The sequence below is a fragment of the Miniopterus natalensis genome, chromosome 7, assembly GCF_054644295.1.
Source record: "Miniopterus natalensis isolate mMinNat1 chromosome 7, mMinNat1.hap1, whole genome shotgun sequence".
NCBI lineage: Eukaryota > Metazoa > Chordata > Mammalia > Chiroptera > Miniopteridae > Miniopterus > Miniopterus natalensis.
The window spans coordinates 13,826,937-13,851,933 of NC_142087.1; the positions used below are offsets into that span (position 1 = coordinate 13,826,937).

At 48.0% G+C, this 24,997-nt stretch overlaps 1 protein-coding gene across 1 annotated transcript in view; it reads right to left on the minus strand.

Moving 5' to 3' along the window:
- The window catches only part of DNMT3B (DNA methyltransferase 3 beta), a 38,454-nt gene that overhangs the window by 6,508 nt on the left and 6,949 nt on the right, over positions 1-24,997 (minus strand). Inside the window, exons 2-19 of the mRNA XM_087818797.1 lie at positions 17,860-18,022; positions 16,812-16,873; positions 14,887-14,994; positions 13,833-13,958; positions 12,940-13,149; positions 11,551-11,709; positions 9,579-9,686; positions 8,500-8,644; positions 6,620-6,748; positions 6,431-6,475; positions 5,195-5,274; positions 4,772-4,884; positions 4,132-4,315; positions 3,457-3,541; positions 2,357-2,502; positions 2,060-2,150; positions 1,631-1,779; positions 687-772 (exon numbers count right to left, since the gene is read on the minus strand). Coding sequence (XP_087674923.1) covers positions 687-772; positions 1,631-1,779; positions 2,060-2,150; positions 2,357-2,502; positions 3,457-3,541; positions 4,132-4,315; positions 4,772-4,884; positions 5,195-5,274; positions 6,431-6,475; positions 6,620-6,748; positions 8,500-8,644; positions 9,579-9,686; positions 11,551-11,709; positions 12,940-13,149; positions 13,833-13,958; positions 14,887-14,994; positions 16,812-16,873; positions 17,860-18,016 — 2,183 coding nt within the window. The 5' untranslated portion in view covers positions 18,017-18,022. The remainder of the gene's footprint in view (positions 1-686; positions 773-1,630; positions 1,780-2,059; positions 2,151-2,356; positions 2,503-3,456; positions 3,542-4,131; positions 4,316-4,771; positions 4,885-5,194; positions 5,275-6,430; positions 6,476-6,619; positions 6,749-8,499; positions 8,645-9,578; positions 9,687-11,550; positions 11,710-12,939; positions 13,150-13,832; positions 13,959-14,886; positions 14,995-16,811; positions 16,874-17,859; positions 18,023-24,997) is intronic.

Consider the following 24,997-nt stretch of genomic DNA (forward strand, 5'->3'; position numbering starts at 1 on the left):
CTAAATGCTAGAGTTATTTATGCTTTCAACACTTCCTTCTAAAGGAGAATATTTTTAAGCTTAACTCATTTGCAAGTCTAGGATGTCAAATTACCATCCCATTTCGTATCTTAATTAGAACACCACACAGCCCTGAAACCACATATAGAAGATAACTAATCCTCAGTAATATGAAAAAACTAATGAAAAATTGAGGAAAGTTCTTGGTTAAGAAAATCTAAGGGAGATAGGCTTTGGGCTACCAATTGTCATCTCAGCTCTGCCTCCTGCTTGGCCATCTCAGGGAGAAAGGCATGTCTAACAATCTCCTTCCATTTCCCAATGGGACAAGCAACTGGGAGAAGAGGTGGGGTATAGAGCACCAGCATCCCTGGCTGGGAGAAGACACCGGTCTGCTCCAGCACATAGCACTGTAAGAACCAGGCCCCTGGGCAGAGCAGGAAACAAGTTGAAGCAGACCGAGGAATCTTGGACTGAGATTCCCAGGCAGTTGTACATCTTAACAGATGTCAATCTATAACACCAGGGATTGGTCGGAAGCCCAGGGTGGGGCCATTTCTCAGCAGAGCCAACTCCTTCTAGAATACTCAAACATAGCTGTCTCGCAAAAGTAAACAGGGACGAGCTCACACCATTAGCTGCATTTCACTTGGCTGATACCTGACCCACTCAGAGCCCCCTATTACCTGTTCATCCCAGGCAGGTTGCCCCAGAAGTATCGGGCCCTATGAGCAGCAGACACTTTGATGGCATCAATCATCACTGGATTACACTGTAGGGAGAAAGAACAGCTAGCTGATAGGATCCCACAGAAGAATCCAAGTAGCAACCAGAGTGGGGGACTTGACCTGGGCAGGTGACAGGGCTGCTCCCTGGCTATGGAGGACACATGACTCCTGCCAGCCAAGGGACAGACCAATTCTCAGCAAGAAGCTGGCTAAAGGACACAGCTAGTGCCCCCATATTAATGGTGGGAAAGAGACCAGATCAGATCTGCAGGTTCTGAGATGGTATGCCCTGGGGCAGGCCAGATTATTATGAAATGCACAGGTGGCAAGGGCAGCTCCAAACCAAAATCTGGTAAGCCGAGCTCCTGGTTATGGGAATGCAGTGTTGGAAAAATATTCCTGTGCCACCCATCTGTCAGCTTCACACAGCATGAGAGAGCTAGCTAGTTCTATAACCGTTGTAACAGAACTTGAGCTGTAAAGCTTTGGAGAAAATTAAATTATGCAAGTATTTACTACAATGCTTAATGCATATTAAGAAGTGGATAACAAACTTGCCCAAGGCCCTAAAGAAGCAATTCTCAAGATAGGGATAGGAAAAAGCTTCCTAGAGTTAAAGGCTTAATCAAAGCTCATGAAGCCTCCAAAAGTAAGTGATGGTTTCATCATCTGACTTCAGCGGGTTCATGATGAACTTGGAGATCAGCTTTTCTCAAAAATAATGGAACCAAAGAGATTGAACAAAAGAGAATCAACCAACTGGAATCCGTGACTCTGGGGTCTATCCAGATCTTCAGTCAAACAACCGAAATCATTCCCAACATAGAACCCCCCACCCTCACTGCCAGCAGGGCCTTCCCCACTCATGGAGTCTTGGCAGTCAGGACCCCAGGTCCCCTCACCTCCAGGAACCGAGAGATGTCCCTCTTGTCGCCAACTTTCATGGCCACCACATTCTCAAACATCCAGAAGAAGGGCCGGTCGTCGCCCTCCTTGGGTCGTGAGTAATTCAGCAGGTGGTAGAACTCGAAGAAAAGTCGGCCTGTGCCCTCTGAGCCCACAAAAGAAGATGGATGGCCGAAGTCAAACCCACCCTCCACATTGAAACCAGTAGGTTCCCAATGACTACCTGAGGTCAATGCGTTACATTCCCTCTACCCACAGTGCAACATTTTCTAGTATGTCAGGGAACTGAGGATTCTCAATGGGGCATGGACAGAGCCGACAGGTAAGGCTAGCAGGAAGCAAATAGCTCCTTCTCAGGCCACCGCTGGACCAATAGTCAGGTCACATAGGGTCTCGCGGGGCCACCAAAGCAAAGGGATGCTCACCATACAGGCCTTTCCTGGCAGGGTTCACATTTGAGAGATCATTGCAGGGGCTTCCTCCAATCACCAAGTCAAAAGGGCCCCATTCTTCAATCTGAGAGAGAAAACCAGTCTCAGGGGAGGATGGGAGTGAGGGTGCAGGGACTGACAGCCTGGGTTCCAGGTAACCAGGCAAGAAAGCCCGCCTGCTATGGCCACAGGTTCTCTTTTCCCAACCCAGGGGAAGGCGGTGAGCATGCGTGGGGCTCAGGGCCTGAGGGAGGGTGGTACAGAGTCCACAGGGGTGCAGGCTGCCCTCACATTTTTCTTCGTGATGTTCCTGACGTCATTCACATATTTGATATTGCCTTCGTGCTTAACTGTTCCCACCGCAATGGACTCTTCACATACTTCAGAGGCGACATACTTGTCTACTTTGATGCCCAATTCTTTGAGGACCAAGTAACCTGTGTGGGGTTGGGAAGACACAAAATGCACCTCCAGTGACTCTACGTCAGATCCAGAACTCAGACCAGACCCAACAAGAACATGGTAGCCCTCATGTGAACCCCTGCAGATGGCACAGAAACTACACAGTGGCAATACCAGGCTCCGCAGAGTGTGGACTTTTGTGAAGAAAATCAGTATGTATCAACTGGTACAGCCCACTGATAGGACCTATTAAAACTAACAGGTCTATAGCCACCGCCCTAGCATCTACCACCCCAGCATCATCAAACACAGACACAAGGACAGGAATCTTCACTAAAAACATGTTTAGAAAATAACCTCAAAGTCAGGGGACAATGGCCAAGGCTGTGTTTTTTACTGTGAGCTACCTGTGCCAGGATAAACAGGTCTGTAGGACCCAGCGGGGTGGGGAAACAAGCAGCTGGCCAGGACCTGAGAGTCACTAAAAGCTGCCAGTGTTTTAGGTAGGTGGACACTGGTGGACACACATAAGCACAAATGATGCTAAATGCATAGCACCTCATTTCCACTGCTTCCTGCTCTGGTAAAATGGAGATCTTCCTAATGCTTTACAGGGCAATTTTGAGGATTAAAGGGGATAAATCAAGGAAAGCTCCCAAGGGTGACAAGCATGTTGGTTATGCATATTCTACACATGTAGGAAGGGGGGGATGGGAGGGGAAAATGGAGATATTAATATATATTAATCTCCAGTATATCCATGCTTATGGAATAAAAAATAACTTTCCAAGACATCTGCATATAATAAAAAAAATAATGCAACAGGACCAAAGTGGGTGAAATAAATGGTGGAGAGGTTTGAGGAGAGAAACAAGAAGCCATTCGTTTTCTCAAAACAGGTGACAGATGATCCCCAGGGGTCTTGCTTGGTATTGAGGACAGACACCTGGACCAGGTGAGCAGCATCCCAAGGGGAATTCCAAACTCACCTGTGGCAATTCCATCAAACAGGGACAAGACTCGAATGGGCCGCCTTCGGGCTGCAGGAATCGCAGGGTATAACTTGGGGGCTTCCTGCCAGGTTAAAGAAGGTCATAGAGGTCAAGGTGCAGGGGAAAGGCTTGACCTCTGGGAGGGGCGAGCTGACCTTCCTGAGGGACTCAAACCCTGGGTTCTGCCATTTCTTAGCTGGGATCCCCTCAGGAGCTTTGGCACAGACTGGCCATTCTACCCTTAAGACATGGAACACAGAGACTTTGAGACAGATGCACACACAGAGAAGGACACGTCTCCCTAAACAGGAGAGGCCTGAGGCCTGCCTCACATATCTACAGAATACAGCCCAGGAAAATCCACTCCCACTACAATTAAAGACTACGTCAAAGGCTTCTCTTCCCTCTTCCTTTGTAACTCAGAAGACCTGGTTAGGTCTATAACCATTTCTTCAGCAGGCCCTCGAAAATCCATGAAAGGCCACGAAGGAGGGGAGGAAAAACCTCTGGAGAAGCCTGAGGCCTGTACACAGGACATGTCAATCAAGTACGAGGTGCTTACTCATTTGTATAAAGGACCTTTCTATGAAATCTTGCCAACAGACTTCCAGAGCATTCCAGACCCCTCAACTCCCGTGGTGGGTGGTGCTAGGCGCAGAAACCTGTGCTTACGTATTCAAGCCCCGTGTCGCTGGTGAAGAAGGACTGCAGGCGCACGTTCCAGTCCTTCCGGCGCTGCAGGACCCCGTGGCAGCGCTGCGGGAGGCACATGTAGCAGCTCCAGGGCTCCTGCAGCTTGGCATCTGCTGCTGTGCCTGTGCCCACCAGCACCTCCAGGCACTCCACACAAAAGCACCTGTGCCAGAGAGAGGAGAGAAGGGAGGCCTAAGACATCAGGCCTTTGTCTGACATACTTACCTCCTCCCCCAGGACACAGGAATGCACTGGCTGAAACCTTCTGGGGCCCAGCTGCTCCTCCCCATGGGCTGGAAGGCCCTACAGTGTGATGGGGGCAACACTAACCTCTTCCTTGGATATCAGCACCCTCGGTCCACAGGCTCTGCACAGAAAAGCTCTCTACCCCCAGAAGTGGCTAATCTCCAGGGGGACCTCTACACCCTGCTCCCCAAACTCAGACATCCTTGTCTTAAAAAGATGAGAACCATGACCCCTGCAGAGGAGTGACTCTAGACCCTGTCCTCAGGTCCACTGACTCCCAGTCTGTGCCTGAGTTTTTCTGAGCTGTAGGAACCACAGGTAGGACTTGGGAGCCTTGGGGCCCGCTGGGTCTCACCCATGGGCGGATGCTCACCGGCAGCAGCTCGTGTTGCTGCACAGGAGCAGCTCGCGCCCCTCGCAGCACACGGTGCAATAGGACTGATAGCCATCGTCATCATACATGTAGAACAGCTCGAGGAAGCGGTCCTGGTGGCCAGAGAGAAACCCTTATCAAATCAGGGACCAGGGACCCCGGGCCCTGCTGCCTCGCAGGACAGGGCATTGATGGCGTGGTGCCCTTTACAGGAACTACTGGCTGGGATGTGTATGCCACTGCAGATGGCCTCCTCTGTGACAGCTCCTGTCCTCAGAGGAGAGGGCGGGATGATGGGGGCCAGGGAGGGCCTCACTAGAACCTTCCCCAATGGCTATATGCAGGTGATCTTCTCTGGAGAACTACAGGGAAGCTGTGGAAGAGGGAAGGTGCCGCCAAGTCCAGGGTGGGGATAGGACTTACCCGGCAGGTCTGGCAGAGCCCCCCCTCAAAGAGAGGGTGGAAGGACACAGGGTTTTTCCTACCACAGGACAAACAGCTGTCTGTAAGAAAGACAGGCACGCAGAGCTGCAGCTTGTGACAGCTAGGGACCCAATGCCAGCTGCTAAAGCCTTGGGTCTAAGGTTCTTGAACATTTACACCAAGCTAGCAATATACCAAGGACACTTCATGCTTACTCCTTTCAACAATGCTCCCTGGCTAACATCCCCACTCCAGACGTGGACACAACTCTGAGCAAGGGCCCCTCAAATACAGGCACAAGCTCCAAAGGCCTGGTACAAAAGTCTTTGAGACTCTTTAAAGACTGGGACTTTGGACTATTCACGGTGACACCAATTTGCTCACTGTCACATCATAAAAGGACTTACTAATGACCATACTCTACAGCCATAACTGCAATTCCAGAACCCAGGTCATTAACTATTAGGCCATCCTGGCTTCCCTTCACACCAGCTGGTCAGGACTGATTCACATCACTGACCAGGTGGGCAGGGCCTTTAAAATGCAAAGACCAAGCATCCCCAGCCAGGAAGCAGACAGATGGGCAGAGGTGCCTTTGGGGTGGGAGGATTATGGGTCAGGGTTCCAGGATCATCAGGGGCTGCTCCAAACTCAAGCTCTCCCTATGGTTCTCTGGGAAAAAGGAGCAGGGTTGTTCTGTTCCCCAGCACTGAATAACCATTGAATAAGCATTTGTTGCCTAAAGGACATCAAGTGCGGGAAGCAAGGGAGCATCAGTCCTGCCTCACATGTTCTGAATCCCATTTGGTAGCATTCTGGGCAGAGGTTGATTCCAGTGGCAATTCCCAGCTAGGGCAACGGGACCCGAGTTAGCTTGAGAGAGTGACAGCGATGAAGTGCGTGAACCTTTTACCTCAAAGCCAGTTCAGTTCTTGTTTGGAAAGACTCACGATGCCATAGATCATGGCTTCAGGTTTTGGGTTGTCCTGGCCAAAGGGCCCTAGTATCCACTCTGGCCCCAGCCCACCTCTCCTGCTCACTTAGATTAGGGGCAGAATCAGTCTTGGTGAAAATCGGGCAACTCATTCTATAAAATGTCACACTGTGGTGATGTCCACACCTGAACCTGAGGTCAAGGCAGAGGGCTCTGGGTTAAACCCCGGCAGGGCAGACAAGCAGTAAAGGCCTGGAGCACTACCCAGGATGGGAAGCGAGGCCTGCGAGGGAGAGCATTACCTTCCAGACTGCTCTTGTTGTTGGCAATGTCCAAAGCCATTTGCTCTGTTGAGGAAAGGCGTGAGATGGCGTCAGGGAGCCTCTTACTGAGCCATTAAGCCATACCCCATTGCTGAGCAGTCCTCATAGCCTGCCCCCCTGGTAATGGGTGATAACGGTCCCCCAGCCTCCTCACACCCCACAAATCACCTCGACTCTGGTCTTCCTCTCCTCGGTCTTTGCCATTGTTATAGCAGTTTGTCTTGAGGCGCTTGGGTGGGGGGCAGTAGTCAGCGGAAGTGGCCGAGTCATCGGCTGTGCGTCTTCGAGTCTTGTTTTCTGTGAAAGGGAAGGAGACGGCAGCCAAGGCTGGTAGGAGGTGCAGGGAGAAGATGGGCCCGGGACAGGTCCATGCTAGGCCTGGGCGCCAGCTGCATTTGGGCCATGACAGGGGTCCACATTGGGCATTACGCAGTCCCACTATGGGACATAAGTCAAAACCCCTCACATACCTAACATGTTTGTAGGGTTTTAAACAGCTTTAGATGTTTAGGCCCAGTGCAAAGAACATTAGACAAAGGCTAATCCACAGCTGAAACCTGAAACATTTGTTCATGATACCCAATACCATGGCTGATAGTCGCATGAAGCTATTGAGCACTTAAAATATAACTTGTGTGACAGAGGAACTGTACTTTGCACTTAATTTTAATCAAAAATTTAAAATTGCCAACTGATCCAATTAACCAGTTCATTTGGAACTTGGCTGAGTGAAAATTTGGAACTTAGACATTTGTGAAAATATAGATCAAGTATTTCTAACAAAAATTTCGCGTTCAAATTGAGATGTTGTAAAACACATAAAGTATGAGATTTTGAAGACAGAACTAAAAGGAAATGCAAAATATCTTAAAATTTATCCTGTCTGTTGGAAATGCTCAAATGTTGGAAATATTGGATTAAATTAAATGCATGATTAATACTAACTGCGCCTTTGTTTCTTTTGCTCTTTTCAATGCGGCTATTAGAACATTTTAAAAATTATGTTATGTAGGAATTCTTTACATTTCTTTAAATTCCACTTATATTTTATGTCATATATATATATATATATATGCACACACACACACACACACATATGTATGTGTATATATACACACACACAGTGTAATCTATAAGGGACATGGTTAAGTTTGACTCTGCCCCTAGGAAAGAAAATTATGCAGCTATTAAAAATCATAAGGACTCTTTAGTGACATTTGACAGTGCTCATATGATTAATTTTGCAAAATAAAGGGAAAGCAGGAATCCAACTAGTGTACAGAAAAAGTTGGAAGGATGTGCACACCCAACAAAGTTAACCTGGATGGAGGGCTTGTGAAGGTTGAGAGTGAAGGGGCGGACGAGAGTTCAGGTTGAGATTTCTTTTCCAGTGACCACTGTATAGGCAAAGAAATGGAAAGAAAGTGCAGAGAAAATAGTGCATAGGCAAAAGATAGGAAGGGAATACCGTATTTCCTTGATTCTAATTTCCCACTGCCTGCACGACGCACCTTCGACTTATTAACCACTTTTTATGGGGGGGGGGTGGAGAGACAAAACAAAACAGAAAATACTGTGTTAAATGTAGGAATTATATGACAAATCCTGGACTTCAGGCATCCTGAATTTCCCGAAAGTGACAATGTGAAACTATACATCTTATAATGAATGAATTATGCTCTTGGTCAAAATGTTAAGATAGGTTGTGCCTCTTTTGGAGGTGGCTCATGGGTTTGCGATTTTTGTTGTTTAAAAATATCTTCCAAGTTCTCTCCCATGAGCAGAGTTTAATTTTTCCTTTTAAAAGTAAAGGTGCTAGTGAAGATTCCATCTTGATCTCCTGTTGACTCAAGTTTTCAGAACAGATCAATTTCAGACCAGGGAAGCTAGAAAAGCCTGGGGGTTCCCAGGGTGAAAAAGCACGTCTCCGAGACTGGCTGGTTGCCGGAAAACTGGGGTGGGGTGAGGGGCAGCAGGGGTGGCTGCATCTCCCAAGGGTGCTCCCGCCAGCAATGGCAGTCAAGGCTGCCACAGGGACCCATTCCCACCTGGTTGTTTGTTGTTGGGTTTGAGGCCCTCGATCCCGGTGGGCTTGAAGCCCCCATGGGCCCACTCCAGCATGGGCTTCAGCTGGTCCTCCAACGAGTCTCCGGGGCTGCTGGGGAAGGTCTTGCCAGCCCGCACCCTGGCTTTCTGGCAAGATAAAGGCGAGTCTGTGATGAACAGCAGGGGTGGGTGCTCGCCAGGCCGCACCCAGGGACTCCCCCAGCTGGGGCCTGCATTCCCCTTCACACTGGGCCCTTTCATAGCCAGGCAGCTGTCCTGGGTATGGTATGTGACAGGGAGGAGTGGACCGTGCAGGGGGATAGACAGGAGGCTACAGGGGAAGAGTGAAGTCTTTCCATGCAGGCACCAAATATGACCGTTTGCCTGCAGAGAACTTAAATGGTCAGCTCCCTCTCAGAGGGCAAAGGATCAGAATTAGCTCTGCTGCTTTTAGATATAGGAGAAGTATTATCAACTCTAAGAAAGCTCCAGATTGCTTGGTTTATTTTCCTAATGAAGATGGGGAGGTGTCAAGTGTTAAGTCCTATTTCAGAAGCACCATGAGGATTCCTAACTAAGCAGAGGCTGGCTCATAAATGCTGGACAAAGGCCACTGACCTTTTCAGTTCCAAGTCAAGGTAAAGGGAAAGAGATACAGCCTGATGGATCCCACAGACAAGGGAAAAGACAGCTGTCCTCAGCTACTGCCCAGTGTTGGCCTCGAACAGCACCACTTAAAAGGAAGGAGGTTTGAATGGCTCTGGAAAGGCATTATTCACTGTTGTAAACACTGTCCCCCACTTTCCAGTGCTCCTCCTTCTTAACTCGGTCAGCAATATACTAAGAGAGCCACCAGGGGGGAGCTGAAGTGGTACTGAGAGTCATGAGGAAGCCTCAGATCCCTTCCTTTCCTTCCCAGCCTGGCCCATTAGGCCAGCATGTTTGCATTCACCTCCTGCCTGGCGGCCCTGTCCCTTCCAAGCCATCCTTGGTTACACTGTGGCCTGAGCTGGCTTTCTGTATGTCTCTTGTCTTAACCCTCCTCTGGGGGGCAGGTCCTCACCACCCACCACCGTGTTACCTCCAGAGCGTGGTACATGGCCTTCCTATAAGAGACCAGCTTATTGAAGGTCGCCAGATTAAAGTGCTGGCTGAATAGCCCCAAGGCCACCAGCTTATCTGCAGAGACCTAAAAGAGAAAGACATCATCAACATCCACCTACAGCCTGCCTCTGGGGTGCCCTGTCTCTCACAGGGTTATTCCAGGGGATCAAGTTCAGAGTAAAAAAAAGGAAAAGATAAAAGGAGAAAATAGAAACGGTGTATACACTCCTGATGCACCTGGTTGCCAGGTGTGGATGACACTGCCAGTGTGAGAGATGCTGCTCCAAGTGCACACAATTAGATGCGCCCTGAATCTGTATATATTTTAAGAGCAAATGATCCACATGGTCCCTGGTGTGGGCCCCTTGCCCCTCAGTCTTGAAATTCTCTGTGGATGCTTCAACACCAGGTTTTGCACATGCTCTTCCCTCCTTCGGGAGTGTGACAAATAGCTGTGAGTACTACTTAGACTTTTATTAATTGAACTTTGTATGTTTAGAGAACAGTGCTTGGCACAGCATAAAACACTTTTTCGCTCTTGTGATTTGTTGATATCTGCCTTCTATTGGGGCTAAAGATCCATAAAGTCTCATGTCGCAAGTCCCAAGGTCACACGGGGACCAATCAGGCTGCAGTGGGAAGGGATGAAACTAGGTGATTGGGGTGCTGTTCAAATTGAAAAGACACACGTGATGCTTCATTCTCCATGGGACGTGCTCCCGCTCACATCTATTTTGCACCTCGAGTCTGCGGTCCCATGAGGTGGGTGTTCCTGTCACCAGGCAACTCTACACCCATTCTAGGGCTAGAAGAAACTGGGGCTCAACATAGTTGTGCCCTGAAATGCAGATGCTGCTCCCAAGGCCAAACTGCTGCAATGCAACATGCGGGCTTAGCACCGGGTCCCGCATGTAAGCCCCCCCCATAACGCCAACAGTCCGACACTTCATCTTATTAGCATCAGATCCAATCTTGCAAAGTGCCATTTGGTGTCTCATTGAGCCAAAGCAGTGACAAACAATCCATGTTTTTTCATTTCACAGGAGTCATTGCCCACATACCGACATTTAGATGCTTCAGGGAGGGCAGAGGCCTGGACGTGTGTCCTTCTGCTCCCTCTGCTGGCCAATGAGGACATCAGCAGGCAGGGAGACTTGCCCTTGGGAACTTCAGTGCTTATGGCAAATAGCCCAAAGGAAACCCAATTCACAGGAAAACCAGAACCTCAACTTGAGGGAAAATCCAACAAATGTACTGGGTGGTCTTTCATTCCCACATCTGCCTCCATCCTGACCCAACCTGCTGTGTCCTCACCTAACCTCTGGACATACTGAAGGTTAGACATTCCATCGCAAGAAAACTATTGTCTGCACCATTCTGTTAAAAACCCGGAGACTTCAGAATGTGCCTTTCAACTGGATGTAAGAATCACAACAGCCTAATTCATGTTTAATATCACTCTTACAGGAAGACTCTCCAGAAAGATGAACTGAGAATAGCTAACATCAACAATCAAGAAACCCTGAAATAACCAACTGCAAAGTTTTTTATTACCGTCACCAGAAAATCTCTAGGGCTAGTCAGAGGTACCTCTCTGCCACCTCTCCAGGGCTAAACTAGGTTCAGAGGGAGAGACCACCCTTCCTGTTTCTGCCCCAGAAAAAGAAAACCAACAGAGACCAAGTGGCCATGGACCCAAAGGACTTTCCAGCTCTTTGTCTCCTCTAAGACTGAGCTCTGGGCCCCACAAGACCCTGTGTGTGTCTGTTTAAGCCAATTCACAAGGGAAAATTTGTTATTCCTCCTAGATACAGAGTCAAACATAGCCTCACCCATCTGGAAAAAGCAAGTCACAGGCTGTTATCTTAAAAGGCAACTGCAAACAGAAAGGACAGAAAACGTTGTGGGGGGGTGCGGGCCCATTAGAGCCTGCCTTACCCTGGACTCACCTCGGAAAACTTGCCATCGCCAAACCACTGGACCCACCGCATGCCGGACATGGCCTGGCGCTTGGAGGTGACCTTCCAAGATACCACCATGGCAGGCCACCAGGAGAAGCCCTTGATCTTTCCCCACACGAGGTCCCCTATTCCAAACTCCTTCCCATCCTAGAAGATAAACCACATGAAGGAATTCTAATGAGACAGACAACGTGGGCCAAGGAAAACTCCTGCCCGCCCCACTGACCCCAATGGCAACCGCCTCAAGGTCCTACTTGGGGCTTCCTTCAAGTGTCCGGGAGACCTCCTCAGAACATTATCTACCCACCTCGAACATTTCATGGTTGAAAAACTGTAAGTGAGAATGGCTTAAAAATAAGGGGCAGTGGGCCCTTGCCAGGCAGCTCAGTTGGTGCCAATACACCAAGGCTGAGGGTTCCATCTCAGATCAGGGCACATACAAGCCACAACCAATGAATGCACAAATACATAGAACAAATCGATGTTTTTCTCAAAGAAAATCAATGTTTCTCTCCCTCAATCTAAAATCAATTTTTAAAATCTTTTAAAAATTAAATTAAATAAAAATTCAAAAATAAAAATAAGGGGCAGTGCATCAGCAGGATTGGTAGTTTAATAGGAACATGGGATTTATTATATTAGATCTGTAACATTTAACCTAGCATCTAGGAATGAGAAACTATCAATTGAAAATTCACAGGAAATAAGATGAGAGTAAAATGACCATCAGCTGAATATTCCCAGCACAGGCCATCAGATGGGATATCACAAAGCCATTAAAATGCAAAAGAAATCATTTTGGCCCTTTTCCCATAGCTTGTCATAAAATGTGAGGTACCCATAAAAATAAGCATGTTACTAAAATATATCTATAGTATGATCTACTCCAAAGTAAAGTACATAGAATAAAGGATTTCTACACGATATATGCACATACGTATGTACTAGATATGCAGCATGCCTGAGTTAAAAACAAGCTGTGTGTTGATATGAACACGAGATGAATTATACAATACAATCGACTACAGACATGAAAGTGAGACATCCTAGTTCCTGATAGGTGAAAAATGCCAATCAATTATATGTATACTACAATCAACAGAATCATTTATTATAAATGTATAAACATTTCTAGGTATAAATATGTTTATAAAGTACATACATTTCTAGGTATAAATATGTAATGTTCAGAAAATGAGGAATCAAGTGCTTGAGATGTGTCTGGGAGACAAGAACGGTATGGGATCATGTTACACGTGGGAAATGTATTTGAAGAATGAACTCAAATATTATGGCAAAAGAGGTAAAAATTGTAGTAATAGTTCCCTCTGGGTAACAGTCTGCTTTTCTCCTAAATTCACGCCCTCCCAGTGGTACCTGATACTCAGTGCCGTCTAGATCTCTGCCCTCGGCATACACCTGTGAGGAGTCCAAGCTCTCCTGCTGGCTGTCCTGAGCCAGGCGGGTGTAAGGGGTACTGCTGCTCTGGGGCAGCACACTGTCATCTGTGAGGTCGATGGTGAGGTAGGAGCTGTCGGGGGACGGCCACGGCGTGCCTGCTGCTGATGCTGCCCGCCGCCTCAGGGACTGTGGACAGAAGGACACACAGCTTGGGCCATAGCAAACCAGGTGGGTGACCAGAGACCAGTGGCACCCCCAATTGCTTCCCAGGCAAGCAGAAAGAGGGAAGACGTGAGTTAAAGAGCACAGAGACCACTAAGAATGGTTTTCCAGGACCAAGTATCGCTTAAGTGGTGGGAGAAGGCAAAGCCGCTTCCATCAAAACAGACAGTTGAAGACAAAGGTAAAATTATGATGAGTGATGCCAAGAGGCTCCCAGAGCCAAGCTCAGAGAGGACCACTGGCTTCCTAGGTGCTGACTGTGTGCCCAACCTTGCAACTGGAGTGCAGAGTTGCTGTAAGCCCTGGGCTGCCTCAAGACAGTCATGAAGACACCAGAGAGACAAGACAGTTCTGGAAGTCAGTGGTTTCGAGCTGATTTCCGAGGAGGGGCAAGAACCCAGTCAACAGGTAATTCTTGCATTCCCGCCACAGTTCCATCCAGGATCAGGCCAGGAGACAAGTCATCAGGCTTAAGAGAGAAGCCTACCCAGCACCCAGGAGAGAAAGGAAAGGCAAGACCCTGAAAAAGAGAGGAGCATGAAGAAGAGAAGCGAGTTAGGGTTATACACTGGCCCCCTTCAGTGATGCAGTGAGCAGACCTTCCGATTAGAGACGGGGGCAGGGGGCTGAGCATCCGGGGAACCAACCCTGGTAGCTGAGAACTCCATGGGGGACTCGTCCAAGTGATTGCGGCCCTGCCGGCCTCGGGTAGAACGTAGGGAGAGCCTGTGCCTCTCCCGGCCAGAGGCACTGCTGTTATTTCGGGTTCGCACCTGGAAGCAAGAGGATAAACGCGAGGCCTTTGGTGACTGCCCGAGGCACGTGGGCTCAGGCAGGGGGCTGAGAGGTCTGGGCACAGAGGTAGCCTCAGGTCAACAGAAGTGTGTGAGGTGGGTAAGTGGGGGTGCCAGGGAGACTCTAGACTGGTAACTTCCCACCCAGAAACTCCCGTTGATGCGATAAGGGGTTAGGTTAGCCAGCAGGGCTGACGGACAATCCACAGAGGTCCCACTGCCTGCCGCAGCTGAAACTGGCACCTGCAAATTGAATCAAAAAATAAAATCCATAAACCAAAAAAAATTTTTTTTTCTTCCAAAAAGCATAAGAGTAATTATTGTATTCTTCAGGAAGGTCCTGGATCCTCAGGATGGAGAAGCCCTTGGGCTCCTTTCTCAAAGCAGCATGAGCTTGGGAGTTGGAGACCTGTGTTGGAATCCTACACAAGAGTTAATGTTGAACCTTTGATAAGTTATCAGAATCTTCTCTCATCTGTAAAAAAGAGGATACATGTCATACCCTAGCACAGAGTGGATTATAAATTGCAGCTGCAATGGTCACCAAGTGCCAGCTGGCTCTCTGAACATACTGGCTGACTGAGAGCAATAAATGTCTTCTATTTCCAGACCTTCAAGTCACAGAATCCACCCACAGAAGTGACTCTCATAGGTAACTGGCACTGAGCCACCCACATGCCAACTCTATCACCCATGGGCACTTCCCAAGAGTGTCTTAAGAGTTTAAAAACTACCATGTGAAAGAAAACCTTCACACTGATATTTCATAAGCCTTGCTATCATTTTTCTAATGTCAAAACATTTGTTCACCTCTCTTCAAAGTCCCCCAGGAGATCCAAAATATGTTTTTTTATACAGGCCTATGAGTGGTTGGAGGTGGTGCCTTGGCTCAGGGGTGAGGACTTACAGCTGGGCTTTCAGACCGAGTCCTGGTTTCACGGAAGAGTTTTGGCATCACTGGAGTGTCGGAACCATCTCCATCTTCCCCTTCGCCATCTCCGTCACCCGTCAGATCCTTTATAAATGAAACATGAGCTTCAGGATATCATGAACAGGTCATATAATCAAACTAGGTTAAAAAGGAATAGTCAATCATATTGAAAACAATCTTAAATTGGTCTAAGTAACCTAAAAATATTTCTAACTACTTAATTTTGCTCCCAAAAGATTTTACAGTGGCTCACATCACAGGATCATGAGTTGAAGACATGGGGCTGAAAGATAAAGCCCCAGTGGAATCAGAAAGCCAAAGAAAAGGCACATCTGTAATATTTTAAACAAAAAAACAAATAAATTAAAAATAAATTAAAAATAATAAAAAGAGAAAGCCAAAGAAATGGTGTGATGGCAATACGCATCGTGCAGACTTCTGCGCCTATGCCTCAGGCTGCTTTGGCTATGCCTAGCAGGGAGGCCTGGTCAGTTTCAGTGTCTGGGAGAAATTGCAGCTTCTTGATACAATGACCAGGAAGAAATGGCACCAGTTCTATATCAAGTCATGAAACCCCCGAGTGCACATCCCATGCTGCACACCAAAACCCAACAAAAACTGAGCTCAGAAACAAGAGAGGTGGTGTATGGCCCAAGGTCTGACCTGGCCAGTCTTAAGAACTTGACCTTTCACTTGCCAACTATGTGGCTTTGAATAAGTCCATTCCTCTCTTTAAAATTGGAACAACAGCGCTGGCCAGTGTGGCTCAGTTGGTTGGAGCGTTGTCCCATACACCAAAAGGCTGCCAGTCAGGGCACATACCTAGGTTGTGGGTTCAATCTCCCATCAGGGTGCATATATATAGAGGCAATGATTGATGTTTCGTTCATGCATCAATGTTTCCTCTCTCCGCCCCCCCTTTCCCCTGTCTCTAAAATCAGTAAAATCATATCCTCAGGTGATGATTTAAAAAAATTAAGTAGAATTGGAACAACAGTACTCTCCTTATAACACAACAGGGTTATAGTGAGAATGAAATAAAGCACACTTCACCCAATGCCAGCACAGAGAAAATGCCCAGGCAGGAGCTTTCATTACTATTACTGGTAACTATCTACCAGAACAGCTGTCCTGAGTCTCTCATCCTGCACACTATCCCCATCATCTGGGTGCCCACCTGAACAGAAGCTATGAGGGGGAGCTTTCATTTGTCCACGACTTTTATCCATGACTTTGTCCCTTATGCCTGACACTTGTTCTTTGAAAAAAAGGTAACCAAATTGACAAAACTCTAGGATAATTAACCAGACAGAGGGCATAAGTAATGCCAGGAAAAACTGATCAAGTAGAAAACTTGATATTGCAGCAAGTGTTAAAAGATATTGTAGTGATTGCTAAAAAATTCCCTAGAATAAGCCAGGCAAGTTCTTTCCAATGTACATTAAGACTAGACACAGGTATATAAGAAATAAAATCATACATCCATTTTATTCATGAATAGATGCTAAAAAGTAAATCAAATTCAAAATGATGTGACCAAGTTGAAGTTGGCCTCATTCTGGGAATAAAAGGACAATTTGCTACATTAGGAATTTATCAATGTAATTAATTGATCATCCAGTTTGAGAAACAAGTAATTTAAAAAATTATGCAGGAACCAGCTAGTAAAAAAACTTCATAAGTAATATAAATGTTCATGATTTTAAAAAAAACTTGGCATATAACAGCAGCAAATGCCATCCTGAGTGTGAGGTTGTTCAGAGTGCTGTGCCTAGCAGTTCTCAGATTCATCATTCAGCAAGTATTTATTGGGCATCAATTTAGGTGGCCTTGTGTACCCCGTTTAATGAAAGTAAAGGGAACTCCCCTGAATCCTGACAAAGACAGAGTAGAGCCCATACCTGAGTATAACTTAGCAAGCTGGAGACCTCTCTCTTGGACAGTCGTGAGCTTGATCTGCGGCCTGCAGAGGAAAGCGAACCAGAGTCTGTGTTCTGTGGAAGGGGCAGCGCCAGGCAGGTCAGTAGCCATGGCTTCCTTTGCTGCTGGACAGCCTTCTGTGGCCTCCTCTGGGTTATGGCCTGGGATTTCACTAAAGCCACTGGCATCCTCAAGGGTTAACTCTTAGCCACTCAGGTCTCATAATCACCTCAAAGTATTCATAAAGCAACAGTGAGCAGGGCCAGGCACGTTGTAAGACCCAAAACAATAATACTAAAGGTTCTTGTGAGAGAAGGCATCAAATTCCTTCCAGAACTGTGCTGCCCAATTCAGTGGCCACTAACTACACTTAAATGAACAATCCGGTGCCTCCCACATCAGCCGCATTTCAAGTGCTCACATGTGGCTAGTGGCTACTGTAGGGAATACAGAAATAGAACACTTTCACCCGTGCAGAAAGTCCTATCAGACAGTGCAGCTCAAGTAGTTCTCAAAAAGAACATGGGACAATACAGGATTTCTTAACCAGATGGGTTAGAAAGCCTCGGTGGGGAGGATCCCAGGTCATCTGACCTGGGAACTGCTGAGGGGTGGGGGGGAAAGGGTGGAAACGGAAACAAGCCTCAGCCACTCCAGCCTGAGTGTTTTTCCCCAGTCAGTCCCAGATGCAGGGGACACCCCGGCCCCACTGCAGAAGAGCAGAAGACCCCAGCCTATGCTGCGACCACCCCCATTGTGACTGGGGGAAAAACAGGGATCGTGACCTTGGGGTCACCTCATCAGTCTCAGCTGAGGTGGGAGGAGAGGAAGGAGGCCAAGGGCCGTGGCAGGGATGAGAAACGGGCTTGGCTCTGCCCACATCCTTCCCGTCCCTGGGAGGTGTGGAGGTTGTCAGGGACCAGACCCTCTCCCCACAATCTGCCTGCAGCCTGCTCGAAGGGATGCTCCCGCCTGTCCCAGCTGTGGTCCAGTGTCTGCCCCACCGCACCTCCCCACAGGCCCGGCCACCTCTGATCTCCGGGGTGCTGATAGCCTCCAGTATCGGGGGCGAGGGCGCGTCCTTTGAGTCGGAGGACTGGTTGCTGCAGTCCCCATTGGTGAGGATGGAGTCTTCCCTCCCGCTGGCGTCCTCCTCTCTGCTGAGCTGTCTGGTGTCTCCCTTCATTGTTTCCTGTGAGAGAGTCAGAACGGATGGGGTAGCAATAAAGCAAGGGCTGGAGGGGGCAGCATACCCCCAAACTTCCCACCTATGGCTCTATGTCCTCAGGCCAAGAGAGACTCTAGGAAATATTCTCAGGGTGATGCTCCTGCCCAAGGACCCACCCAGACTGCCCCCCATAGCCTGCCCCCTCACCAAACTCGGAGGCTCGGGACTTGGTTCCATGTGACCGGGCTGCCCGAAGGCTCAGATGCCAGCACCCAGGACAGAGGAGGAGGCTGGGCCTTGGTCTGAGGCTCAGGCTGCTCTGTGCAATTAGCTGGCCACTTCAAACAATGCCATTTAGGAACCGCCTGCCTTGGCCTTGTGTGCCGCCAGTCTTGGTCCCCTCTGCCCCTGGCCCCTTCTCCCTGCCCAGCTTCTGCAGGGCCTCAGGAAGCCAGTGCATTATTTTCCCTCCTGACCCCTTTGTTTGCTCTCTCCCTTCCCCTCAATCTCCAGGTCCTCTTCCCACCGCCCCCTCCTCCCCCACAGAACAGCTTCTCTCTTCTCCATGGCAGCACAAGCCCCGCCCCAACCCAACCTCAGGGACCCATTGGTCTGCTGGTCTGTCGCTCTTTCCTCTCCTCCCTCACCAGCTGGGGCTCAGAGTCCCAAGTTCCCAAGAATGGAAGGGATAAGAGGAGGCACAGGCAAAGGACTGGGACAGTTAACAAGAGGCATGCCCCCCATCTGCTCCAGCCTTACCCCGCTCTGGGCCTCTGTCTCCCCACTGCTGCCCCTCCTGGTCACGGCATCATCACTAGGCTATTCAGCTAAGACCAGCTCAGGCCAGGTCTTCATAAATGGGTTCAAGCGCTGTGTGACCTTCCACCTGGCCCACATTTGTTGGCAGCAAGAACCTGTACCTTTCGCTCATTTATTCCTCCTAATATCATTGTAGGTCCATTTTATAGAAGAGGAAAACTGACACATAGACCTTACTACTGTTAAACAAATATCCCATCTAAAAAGTGGGGCCAATGCAAAATTAGAGCCTAGGTACAGGGTGAGGCACTCAGACTGCTATTTTCTCTCTTTTTTCAATTTTTTAAAAAAATTTTATTGATTTTTTTTTTAGAGAGGAAGGGAGAGAAATAGAAACATCAATTTGTTGTTCCACTCGTCCATGCATTCATTGGTTGATTCTTGTATGTGCCCTGACCAGAAATCAAACCCACAACCTTGGCTTATTGGGACCATGATCTAACCAACTGAGCTACGGCCAGGGCCAGACTCCTTTTTCTTAGTTTCCCCACAACAGCTCCAGAATATTTGGCACAACTTTATGACGTGGAACCCAGCCTAGGAAAGCTTCCCCAGGGAACGGCTGCCTGCAGGCATTAAGCACTCCTGGCCCGAGCCCCGTCTCAGCCGGAGCCCTGTCTCGGTCCCTGAGCCCACCTCGGGAGCTTACCACATAGTGACAGATTAGACAGAAAGCCAGATGACACAAAGTGCCAGGTGACTCACATTAGCATCCGGGGTAGGGGTCCCTTCTAGAAGCATCACCTAGACCACAAGGCTGCAGTGGTGACGCCGGCGTCATGCCGACCAGGGGGCGCTGTGGGACTCCCTCTGAAGGTCCCACAGCGCCCCCAGGTGGATTCCCAATGTAACTGGGGGGGTGGGGGTCCCAATTCCATCCTCTGCAACTGTCCATTCCCCAGACGTGGGCGTAGGGCAACTAACTACCCTCTGCTACTCTCCACATGGCTTAAGAACCCGTACCCTTCAAATCACCTGGGAGGCAGTTAGAACTGAAGAATCTCGGGCACCTACTAAATCAGGATAGACATTTTCACAAGACCCATGGATGATTAATATGCAAGTTAAAGAGGCACTGTTCTGGATATAAATGTATACACTGATAGAGTATAATGTGGCATTTACCCCCATTGGTTCTAGGCTGTTGCAGGTTCAGTTCCTCTCAACACATGTTAAGGAATCTCACCAACCCCAGGGAAAAGGTAATGTCTGACCCGGCCTAATCAGCTGCTTCTCAGCCCTGACTTGGAAGAACAGGCTAGCTGACCTATGGCCAGTTCCGGTGAGACCAAGCAGCCAGAATCCCAGGAGAACTGCTGGAGTGTGGTCCAAAGTAATAATTAATTTCCTGCATTTCACCCCAGGCCAAACCAGTGAACTAAGTAACCTGGGTGGCCTGGCACGAGGTGGAGGCTGGGCCATGGGTGTAAGACCCCAGGAGGATCCATGCGCAGCTCTGTGGAGGAAGGGGTACTCATGGTTTCTAATGAGGAGCTGGTAGCAGATCATATGCTGAACTTAAGGGCATGACTTCCCTCCTCTCATGTGGGGGACCCAGACTTCCCTCAGACAGCCCCTAACTGGGTCAATCAACTAGACAGGCTCAGGTGAGCCTACTGCCCAGAGCCAACAATGATTAACTACCTCAGGCCTTCCCCCAAGGCCTCAGCATTGCCAACTTGTGCTGCCAGCCTGCCTGAGGGACATGTGAGCAGAGCCCTTTCCCAAAGCCAGATCTCAACATTCAGGAAAACTCTGCCCCTGGAATCAGATCCATGGGCCCTGGAGGAAGATTCAGGGAAGAAAACCAACCAGCTATAAGCGTCCCAGCTACCTGGGTGCCCTAGGGTAAACTAAGCAGGTAAAAATACTCTTTCCAGTTATATAATTCAATGTGATTTCATAAAATATTCCTTCCGAGTTTTCATCACTCTGGGTTTGCGATGACATTAACTTCCCTAGTTGCCTTTCTGCCACCACACACACCAGCGTCCAGAACCTGCACCCATGACTGGAAGATGCCCAGCTCTGTTCCTCTACCCCTGTCCACATTCTACAGAGATAAGTAAAGTCAGCCCCAGGTGTGAACCGCTGCTGTTCCCTTGGCTTTGAAGCCCTCCCACCTCCCTACCACTTGCCTCCTTATTGCTCAGATTCCAGAAACCACATCTCAAAAGCAGGGATGCTTTCTCCCACAGGCCTCTGCCTCAGAGTACTCCCTCAGAGTAACTTGAGGAGTAACAATCCTCAAGTAAAAATACAAATCCCCTCACATAATATAGTAATTTTTTCAGTGTTAACTAGATGTCAGGCACTCTTCTGTGCTTCACCTGTATTAACTCATTTAATCCTTAAATGTGGTAAATACTATTAGCCCTATTTTACAGATGGGCAAACTGAGGCAGATAATTTAAGTAACATAAGACATACTTGATCAATGTGACTTGAAGTTCTTGAGTCCAGGGAAGTTAAGTAAGAACACACAAATTTAACTATGCATGCTCTTGGCAACAGGAAGAAATCAGCATCAGGGACTGGTGTGTAAGGATAGATACAAATCTCCCACACCTCATCCCATATATCTGTTTGGCTTCTAGTGACTCAAGATTGACATTTCCCGGATAATGTATTCCCCCAATACAAGCCCACTGCTTTATCTTGTGTGATCATTCCAGGGCTAAAGGATAAATTGGCTATGTTACCTCCCTGAAAGAGGTGGCACCTTCCTATGGGATTTTCCCAGAGTGGCTGGCATACCAGCTTTCGAACTGCGCCTTGTCACTAGGCAGTTGTAGTAACAGTTCCCAGGTTCCTACTTTAAGCTAAAGGCAGTAGGAACATCTCTTAACCTGCACTCCATACTGAGGCAGGTCCTGTTATCAATCTGCTCTCAACAGGTTCAGATGAATTAAGTCACCCAACAAAGTAGCAGCCCTAAGACTCATGCCCAGGCAGTCCAGGACACGTGCCTGTAACTGCTGTACAGGATAAAGTTAAAACAATGCACCCTCCCCATCCCAGGGGCTACAGTTTTTTGGCTGATGGAAAGGGTATACCAGCAGAGTATTTACCTTCACAGGAGATAGTGATCGAACCTCTTGATGCAGAGTGAACCCTGACTGACCCTCTCCCAGAGGTTGGGGTCCAGCACGTGATTGAAGGGTGGGCAGCACTGAAAGGTGGGCTCACCCTCAAGGTTCTTCCTGCAAGGCCCTGCCTCATTAGTAAAGGGTGCTCGTGTTCAAACTGAACCAGGTCAGACGTGTACAAATGCAATGTGGCAGACATCAGGGTGAGTGGCATCCCCAATTAGACTCATGGAGGAGGCCCTGAAACGCACCATCCCCCCAACCCATCCATGAAGCTGAGAAGTGATGTCATTCATTTCCTCCAGGCTGGCACCAGCAGCAGAGCTATTTCACAGCACCTTGTAAATGTTAATTACATTAATTAAACTCACAATGCAGGAAAGGGGGTGGGGAGGTATAACCAGGAAGTAGGTGGGAGGGAGGCCACTTGGGTATCCCCGCCCCACCATCAGTGCCCCAGGGCTTAGATTCAGTGAAATAAAAAGGGAGAGGTTGAAAGATATTCCCACCTCCCCTATTTAAAGAAAAGCCTTCTCCACAGCCTCTGGGAGGGGACTCTAGACTTCTGAATCTTCCCCCTTGAAGGGCAAGTCTTTCTTAGCTGCTCCCGCTGTCCAAGATTCCAAAAGCATATCTGAAATGGAGCCCTTATTATGCAGCTCAGCAAAACCAAACTTATGACTGTGAAGCTCGTGGGGGGGGGGGGGGGACGGCAGACCCCCTGCCCAGGCCCACACAGCAACTAAATGACGGCGATTGAGGCCTCATCCAGGGGACAGGTTTTGAAACACCTTAAAAACAGTATGGTAAATAGTTATACAAGGTAAACCCAGGGAAGAACACCCCCCAAGTGAGTGGAAAGGCTGGGAGGCACCAGGCATGGGGGAGGGTAAGTACAAAGGCGAGGGGGCCAGAAAATAGAACTCGAGGTCCCAGTTCATTGCCTTTGCTTGATAAGGAATCTCCACTAAATTCCAGAATAGATTAGATTCACACGAAAGCAAAAGCCCTCGATGTTTTTCTCAAACCCCAGGTTTTATCATCTGTAAAATGAAGAGACTCTGCCTAATTAATTCCCTGCATGGTTGGTGCTAAGGATCCCAAAGGAGGTGACAAAATCCTGAGACATGGAAATAACGCATTCCCGTCTGCCGTCTTGCCAGACTTCCCAGCTATGCCTCACACAAAGCAAAGTATCCCTCATCCCTGATGACTCAGAAGGCATTTGAGAATTGCTCAGTGCCTCTAGGTCTTCTTATAGCAAACACTGACTGGGCTTTTGCATATTTATCAGAATTATCAAAAGAATGGATCCCAGTAGGGGTCAAATTGGACAAGTATAAAATATTGGCTATGTGAGGATGTTCCTTGCAGCATTGCTCATAATAGCAAAATACTAACAAACACTTAGATGTTACATCTGTGAATGGGTTGTGATAAAATTATGTACCATTACCTTTTAGACAATTCACAGAAAGAAAAAACAAACTAGGACCATAAAGATCTGAAAAGATATGGCAAATTAAACTGGAGTTTATAGTCAAACTTTTTACCCTATATAAACAGAGTGCAAGCAACCAGCCCCCTTCTCCTACAGTTATTTGAGAAACCCTTAGAAGGGTGTTCAAATGGAGAAGGAAGCCAGGAATAACCAGCAGAATGATGAGTGGGGCAGCATTAAGGAGCAGAGGGTGCTGGGAGCTGCCATGCCCACTCCTGGGACCATGTGTGCCCCTTGACAAAACCAAAGTCAAAGAGCCCTCTGGCTGCTCCCAAGGAGGTGAGGAAGGAAGGGGACCAATATTCTGAAAAGCCACTGCCTTGGCTCTGCCCCTCAGTGGGCTGCACTCACTGCTACCGCCAATGCCTTAAATCTCAAACTGTCTATAAGCCAACACAGTGGAGATATTGAGTAAGCCTATTGGCAATCTGACAGTATGATCTAAAAGGCCAACTGTCCATATATCCAGGTACAGGATCCTACTGCTAGAAACTGACCTAACCCAAAGTTCTCACTAAGACCTGTGTGCAAGATGGTCACTGCTGTCCCATTTGTCACAGCAAAAGCTGCAACAAATGACCAGCAATAGAAGGTCTGGCCAAATTACATGCAGTTCAAGTGGGGAATACTACTGAGGTCAAGAACAAGGTAACTATTTTTAGATGAGGCCATGTAAAGTGAAAAGTCTGCACACCTCAGTACAATCCCATTTACTAATTTGTTAGCACATGCATTAAGCCATGTTCCTCCCCCATTTTTTTTTCTCTAACTGTAAAAAGTCTGATCTCTCAGGAAGGTCCTTGTGAAGAAACTGACTGACCACCATATGCTCGTGTTAATTTTATAATCAGAAAGCAGACTTCAAAACACAGACGTCCAAGAATCATTTCTTCCTTTGAAAGTGGTGGTTCAAATGATCCTTTCAACCTAAAACTATCTGCATGGTATGAGGCGGGAATCTCATCTTCCCCTACAAGGAAACCCAGACACCTAGAATAACTATGCCCCAACTCCACCTCATTTATAAAGATCCACTATGTACAGAGGATGTTTCTGGGCTCACTTTCCTTTTGTCATTTACCCTTTGCCACCACTTTCAACCATCATAGCTTTATAAGTGCTCACACCTGCTAAGGCAAGCCTGCCAACCTTATTGAAAAATTTCACCAATATTCTCCTTGGATATCACCACGTTTGTGTTTTCTTATTTTTAGTTTCCCTCTTTTGGCCCCAAGATTTCTTTTCTATGGAGATTAGTAGCTCTGCACACACAAAAAAATTTAGACAGCATTTCTAGTTGCTTCCATATGGGAGCACTTACAGATTATCTCCATCATAATCAGAAAGTAAGTCCTGTGTATTACTTTTCTTTTCTCATCCTTACCTAAGGACATGCCTTTTATTGGTTTTAGAGAGAGAGGAAGGGAGAGGGAGAGAGAAACATCGGTGTGAGAGCCACACTGGCCAGGGCATTACTTATTTTTTTATAACACAAAATTTTCAGCCCTGGCCAAGCGGCTCAGTTGGTTGGAGTATCCTCCCGTACACCAAAGAGGCTGCGGGTTCAGTTCTGGGTCAGGCCACATCCCT